Source organism: Cryptotermes secundus, unplaced genomic scaffold (genome assembly GCF_002891405.2).
Source record: "Cryptotermes secundus unplaced genomic scaffold, Csec_1.0 scaffold109, whole genome shotgun sequence".
Lineage (NCBI taxonomy): Eukaryota > Metazoa > Arthropoda > Insecta > Blattodea > Kalotermitidae > Cryptotermes > Cryptotermes secundus.
Genome location: NW_019737086.1, coordinates 356,128 through 364,101, shown reverse-complemented (window position 1 = coordinate 364,101; position 7,974 = coordinate 356,128). Strand labels below are relative to the sequence as shown.

General features: G+C 37.5%; 1 protein-coding gene across 1 annotated transcript in view; it reads right to left on the bottom strand.

Moving 5' to 3' along the window:
• The window catches only part of LOC111870026 (ubiquitin carboxyl-terminal hydrolase 22), a 16,118-nt gene continuing 8,144 nt past the window's right edge, over positions 1–7,974 (bottom strand). Inside the window, exons 6-9 of the mRNA XM_023861967.2 lie at positions 7,321–7,615; positions 6,314–6,474; positions 3,156–3,305; positions 1–730 (exon numbers count right to left, since the gene is read on the bottom strand). Of these exons, the coding sequence (XP_023717735.1) occupies positions 688–730; positions 3,156–3,305; positions 6,314–6,474; positions 7,321–7,615 (649 nt within the window). The 3' untranslated portion in view covers positions 1–687. The remainder of the gene's footprint in view (positions 731–3,155; positions 3,306–6,313; positions 6,475–7,320; positions 7,616–7,974) is intronic.

The window sequence follows — 7,974 nt, the reverse complement described above, 5'->3', positions numbered from 1 at the left end:
ATAGGTATTTGAACCCGCAACCTTCCAACTTGTAGCATAGTACCTCAACCACTATGCTACCGTGTGCCCCCTTGTGCAAACAAGCAGCCTGTAATCATCTCTTATAAACAGATGAATAAAACAATAGGACAGCTTGGGAAAAAATAACTATAGATAAAACCTTAGTTTGATGACATCAAAATGACATTTCTTACGCGACAAACATTAAGGACATTAAAAATATATTAGTCTTATGGGGATAATTTTGGGACCAAAAGATTTGTCTTAGCCACAAAAAAAAATCTTAAATAGGCACTCTTCAAGTGGATTCCACTATTCCTTCCAACCACAACAATCCAAAATGATGGAAGAATTGTAGCAATAAACTAATACTCTATTGAGATGAAAGTGTCATTTATAAGACGACATAATACTGAATATTTTATTCTGCTTTGTATATTCTCTAAAATTGTTTTTCTATTTCCATCAATACAAAACAGGCAAGACTATCTACCTATTGGCAATACATATAATTTTGACCAACAGATTGTGACCACCAAAGTTCATTCACAACTTTCAAGAAGATATAAGCGTATTAAATAATTCCCATAAACCACAACTTTTATCATGGCTATTCCATGCTGACTCCAAGGTAACCCACTAGTTACCAGTGTCTTCCTGCTTCACTCCCTCAGTCTTTGTCTTCCATCATTCATACTCCAGGATTTGTTTGTGATAAAACAGCAGGTAGCTGCAGAAAAAGAAGACACAATATTGTTAATTAACAAATTATAATAATATCAAAACAATATAATTAGGAGAAAGGACAGCCCTAAATCAATTCCTAAAAGTCTCAAAGGTAGCAAGAGATAGAAAAACAAGACACAGCTCGACAAAAAAAGATGATTTTCAGCTACTCCTGTATTGGGAAAAATTTTATATAAATGCAACGCATGAACTCAGGTCCACTGTATGCTCCTGATCATCTTATAGTCTGTTACCCTGGTAAGTAATTTTAAAATAAAAACTGTAAATATTGTGACATGTTACCTTACATCCATCACCACGACAACCGCTACAATCCAAATGGACACTTCCACGATAACGAATACATGGTAATTGTGGAGTTCCCACAGCAACAAATCATAGCAATGAATTGTTGTTGAGTAACAACGGATGAGACGAGACACGTTACTGGTGTAATCTATAAAGAGCGTTCCCGAAGCAACAGATTGTCGAACATGTAAGCTCAAACTTTGGCAAGGGGTGTCCTCTATTGAGTCTGCATGCGGCTTATATAAAGAGGCAGGCCTCGAACGGGAGTTGAGAATATTTGAGTATTGAATATTGAGTGTCGGGTATTAGAGTACTGAAGTATTGGGCCAGAAGGCAAGTGATACTGCAAGCGATAATAATTGTAAGGTGTGTAAGTGTGAGTGTCCGATAAAGATTCGCTAAATCCGAGACCCACGTGAAGTTGTCGCGTGACATACCCAACACATGACAATATAAAGCAATCCCAAAGTCAAATACAACTACTATGAAAAAGCAGATACATTATGATCTATACAGTTTATCTCCTTATGTCATAGGCATCCAAAACTCAACTTTCAAAATTTTTAATTCCTCACACTGGTATATAGCACAATTGAAATGCTGTAAAGCACAAAAGGTCATTAAATAAACTATATTTAATATATCTTGAAAGTTAAAAACTATAAATACTCATAGAAAGCAGATTATTAAGTATTAATCAATATAAAGTTTTGAAATAATAAGTCTTTATATATACAATTTAGTTCAAATTTGTTTACAACAATTCAACTATTTTCACACACTTCAGTCATTTATTCTCTCAAATAATGGGAATATCATAAGCTTAGTATCAGAAACTTTTGAAAACAACCGAATCATTGTTTTTAATTGAACCATCTGTGGTAATAAAAAGAAAAAAGGTAAAGCTATCCCTATAACAGGCCTCAAAGGCCCATAGGGTTGTGAGACGTTGAGGGTCCCACATTATCTAGACAATCGGCTCAAAGATGGTGGTAAGGTTGTCAGCCTTACACACTGGCTGCACTTTCCCACCCAGAAAAATTCCTGGTACTTATTTCTGTTAGATGCTGAGTCGACCCCAGGGCCAGAGTGCAGTTGGAAGGATTGGATCCGTAATGTGTATGTACTAACAGTCTTCAAGTGCATACAGTCTCATCTACCACTTCTACACTACATGTTTCGGCAGTATGCTGCCATCTTCAGGTGTATCGATCCATCAACCATTTCACTGCTTGCTTTTATATGTCCATTTACAAATAATATTAAATTTGTATATGCCCTTATATAATAATAAAGTTTATGTATTTAAAACTTGTTATATGACATATGAGATAATAGGTTTTAACAAGTTTTAAATATATAAACTTTATTATTATATAAGGACGTATACAAATTTAGTATTGTTTGTAAATGGACATATAAAGGCAAGCAGTGAAATGGTTAACAGATCAATACACCTGAAGATGGCAGCATACTGCTGAAACATGTAGTGTAGAAGTGGTAGATGGGATTTGTATGCACCTGAAGACAGTTAATATATACACATTATGAATATGAATCAGTGCAACAGGATGCTAAAATACAACATAGGTTTAGGTCAATTGAAAAAAATCCAATGACCTCATCAGGACTTGAACCCGCAACCTTCCAGCTTGTAGCATAGTGCCTCAACCAACTACACTACCATGTGCCCCTGTGGTAATAAAATACAATTACAAATTAGAATAGCACATGTGTACTATGACCTTCTGCCTCTAGGCAGAATATGTTCTCTATTCAGACATATAGTACTTAGATTGTGGAACAAAGACATCCCTCTTCCAGAAAAGCAAGACAAAAGAGGTGATTTAATGGTACCTTCCTTGATCGCCAGCTTCAGAAGCAAAATCACAAGTTCATCAGGCACAACAAATTGTGCAAAAATATGTGTAGTTCTATCCACAATGTATTACTGGCTTTTTTTCAAGTTGCTCTTACAGAAATATCCTGCGTCATATTACACCACATGAACAACTTTCATACAAACCAGGTCACAGAAAGAATATATGAAAACATTATGAACTGGAAATTTAAACTGCAGTTTCATTACAATGTGCAAAAATTATAGCCTCTTCACTGACCCTTCACTGTCCAACACTTCTCGAAGATTTGCTCTTGTGATGAGGTGATCATCACACTTGAACCAATGATCACGCTGCTGACGAATGAATGCTGTATAGTGGCCTGCATCCAGCGAACCTATGTGGTTTATCACAGCAAATAATGAATACCTACAACATGAGACACAACAGCAAAATAAAAGTTATATATATATAAAAAAAAAAGAGTCTGAACCTAACAATGGATGCAAGATTTCAGTGTATAGCATAAGCCTGAAATGGAAACAACCCCAACCTCAACTCCACCACCAGTTATGCAATTCAGCAAACAGGATGACTTCCTGATGTGACTGCAAGAATATGGGATATGACACACATTGAACACACTGAAAGATACTGATCTATTTCTGAACAGATGTATACACCATTTACACTAACATGATGAAAGAGAACCAAATTTTCATCAGCAATGACATTTCTATGATTTTTGTACACAGCAAATAATGAATACAAGGCTGACAAGAACAATACAAGGCTGACAAGAACTACAAGACTTCTGAAAATCTGATTTTGTTTTATTTAACTCAGTCAAGCTTATGCTAAATTATATGATTTCCTTGAACACTCAGTTTTGTGAACTCGTTGTGCTGTAGAGAGTAGGAGTTACTTTCAAAAAATATATTCCTATGAAATACAAAGACTTACAGACTGTGAGCCATGACATGAGTACATTTCTGAAAGGAACCCAAAATGCTATGTAGGAATTTGAGTCCCAGTAGGGTAAAAAATTTTCTCTTCTCCACAATGTCCAGACCGGCTCTGGGGCCCACCCAGTCTCCTATCCAATGGGCATTGGGGGCTCTTTCCCCGGCAGGAAAGTGGCAGGGGTGTGAAGCTGTCCACTCACCTCCAAGAAAATGTGGATCTATACACCCACTCGCCCATATGCCTTCATGGCATAGTTCTTTATCAGTTAAGCACAGGGACAACTTTACCTTTTTACCTTTCACCCAAAATGCTACATAGACCATGACACATTTGCATGCTGTAGTGAGAAGTCTCACCAGGATCACACTTTACATGGACAATTTCTTTTTCTCTCTAGGTTTATATCATTTGCAGAAGCTACCAACTGGAACTATCAGATAAAATGGCAAAACAAGAAGTTCTAGGAAGAAACTGACCACCTACTTTCCTTTCACTACATATTGAGTACTTGATACAAATATGGACCGCACAGAAAATGCTGCATCCAACAGTTCTTCTATTGCTGTATGTTGATTCATTGACACGGGAATGTCTTTACCAAGCCATTGTCCTGCAGTGGCCCAGGAATGAGTTTGCTGAGCCACTGCCTAGCAATGATGGGGCAGGGGATACAGAGACACAGATAGTAAGGTGATCTAATAAGCCTCCTTTTATTTTTTTTTTAAAATAAGGAAATTAGACTTCTGATGGTGGTAGGGAGAGTGGGGAATCTGCTTTGATAATACTTGTAAGGCACTTAAATCAAACCACCATGACATACATGCCAGGGTAGAAGTTAACTTGGCAGCAATTATTTAGAAAACAAGAAAAACATGTATATACTGACATACGCATAAATGACCAGAAGAAGGAAACTTCTGTGATGAATATGGGAAAGCTAAAAAAAATCAGTCATTGTTAGAGACTACAGTCAGGACATAGGCTCTGTCAACAGAAGGGGCAGAATGGCCTAAGAGTGATTTTATTAGACAGAAAACATGGAAGTTTAGGAAGGGGGTAGAAATGTTTCCTCCTGAGGGATCCAACTACGCTACAATATTGTCATGTGGTAGGGAAACAGACCACCAAAAATTTCATTCGGCTTTGGGTCAAAGTTTGTAGGAAATGATTGCAAGAGAATGTCATCCACAGACCACATAAAAAGGAAGACAAAACATACAGGCGACTCAAATGACTCAACCTGATGCTTTACACACAGAGAAATGCCCGGTTTCAGGATCACATGCGCCCAGCCAAGAAGAAAGGAATGACTATCCAATTTATGTGCCCAAAGTGAAAAATCAGTATATGCGCTGACTTCTGATCATGTGTTTGCCATATAAAGATAAACTTTTAAATCAGAATTCTGTTACAACATGGGGGGGGGGAACATTTTCATAAATGGAAGTTACATACATTTGGATTTTCAAGAATCTATATATTTGGAAATGATTTCTACAATAGTAAAAAAGAAAAAGCACAGTATATAATTAATTAGTGTATATCTTTCAAATATTTTTATTACAACATTTCAGCAGGAATCATTCCAAAGATACTAATACATGTTAGGTGGGTCCCTTGTCACCACGGCATGGCATGTCCTCAGGCTGCAGATGGAGGAGACACTCTCCAGTTTTGGAGGGAAACTGTGAATATACTGAATAAGCAGTCATGGACAGCCGACAAGGGGTGGCCCTCCAGCTTGGGGGTTGGGGGTGGCGCTAACAACTCCTCACCATAAAAAATTACTTTGTTACGAAAATGAATACAAAGCCTCAGACCTGGATGGATTCCTTGGATATCAAGTCAAGGAGGATGAGGTGGGCAGGGCATGTAGCACGAATGGGGGAGACGAGGAATGCACATAGGATATTGGTGGGAAAGCCAGAAGGAAAGAGACCACTGGGAAGACCAAGGCGTAGGTGGGTGGACAATATTAAAATAGATCTTAGAGAGATAGGATGGAATGGTATGGATTGGATTGTTCTGGCTCAGGACAGGGACCAGTGGAGGATTCTTGTGAACAAGGTAATGAACCTTCGGGTTCCATAAAATGCTGGGAAATTCTTGAGTAGCTGCAGAATTGGCAGCTCTTCCAGAAGGGCTCAGCTCCATGAGTAAGTAAGTAAGTATACAGTTACTAGTTAAAAACCTAAGGTAAAAATCTGGTCAACAGACTTGATGAAGCAATTATTTAAATCCCCTACTGTTATACAGCACAGAGTAAACAACATTAAATATGATCAATACTGTCTCTTCAAGTTTAATATTTCAAGTTTCATATTTTCATGATGTTCTTGAATTAGCTCCCAGAACATATGCAATTCTTTTCTCCAACATTTATCCTCACTACTGCATTATAATTTCAAATGTTCTGTATGTAAAGAGTATTCACAGTACATGTTTATTATCTGTACTATAGAAAAACTTACCTGTTGTCAGGTACAGCTACAGAATTGAGGCCTCTACAGGTGTTGATCTTGTTGTTACTGTGGTTCCGACAGTGCGACATGAAAGGTGTCATATCAAGATGTTCCGGAAATGCCACAAATGTCTTTATTTTCTTATGGAAGTGATTGGAATGTTCAAACCTCTGGAGACCAACAATAAAAAATGGCTTCATCAATCAGACGAACTGTCATCTATTAAAAAATCTGTCTTCTTGGATATCATGTTCTACAGGATGAATCCCAGAAGATATAACTCTTCATAGCCAATGCTGTGAGAACCTCAACTTCTATATGTCACTTAAATAATAATGAAACTCAACCTTAAAAATGTAAGTTTTGAGGTTATTACAGCGATGACTATGAAGAAAGTCATCTTCTGGGTTTTGGCGCTGTGCATTTTTCGTTTTGGCTGACGTTTCGGAGGAATGTCAGCCAAAACGAAGAATACACGGCGCCAAAACCCAGAAGACGACTTTCTTTAAACTTAAAATGTTCAAATTATGTAAAATACACCACTTCAAGTCTGTATTCAAAGATTAGATTTATAATTATCTTTACATGACAAAGAATAAAAAGTCAAAAGTTTGTCAGATGTCATTGGACAGGCAAAATATCAGCTCTAATCCTATCTTAATCCAATTCAAAATATTTTACTTCTGAATTTTTCAATTTCCCAGGCAGTAATGATAAATAAAATAACAATAGATCCTGTAAATTTTTCAATGTCACAAACTAATACACTATAAGGCAGTGTTTCTCAAATGCCAGGCCGCGGCCCGGTATCAGGTCTTTGCATCAATTATACTGGGCCCTCATCTTATAAAAAAAAAGAATTTACCAAGCCACGGTCTCACAAAGATTGAGAACCACTGCTATAAGGTAATAGGAGATGTAAACATATCCCAGTATTTTGGTTTGCTTTCAGCTTTTCTCCACACATATTCCCTCTGATATTCAATGTGTATAGATATGGGGATGCAGTTTCTTACTTTAAGATGGAAGCTTGCAACTACAGGTAACTTCTTCATGGTCAATTGTTTTGTTGACTCCTGGTAGCTCTGACATTTACTACATTTGATTTTTGCAGATGATCCAAGATGCTCTGCTCGTGTAAACCTCTCCAGGCAGTCTACCAATGATGTTCGTTCCTGTTCCTGTTGTTGCTGATCAGATGATAGACTCTGATTATCATTACTGCTGCTTCCAGACACAACTGCTGAGTTTGGTGATGGACCAAGGTCCAGAGAGATATCCCAGAATGGGTCTATTGTTGTTGACACTCCACTGAAATTGAGAAATCACACGTTGGAAGTATTTAAGGAACCTTTAAGCATAGAAAACATTTACATAATATGCATTTCTAAAAATAAAATTGACATGATAGCTGAAATCCAAAACAGTGGACACAAAAAAGATATCCATTACTAGGCAACAGTGGGTAAACACACTTCCACAGCAACCAAAACATTTTCCTGTGTCAAAAATACCTGGGCCATTGCCAGGCAATAGCCTGCTCAACATGTCACTCAACAGTAAGGAAATACATGGAAGCAGTGCTTTCTGTGTGGTCTGTGACAGAGTTCTATGACAAGTACACCAGCCAAGTCGACAGTTTTTTTTAGTTCGCTTAATGGGGGGGGGGG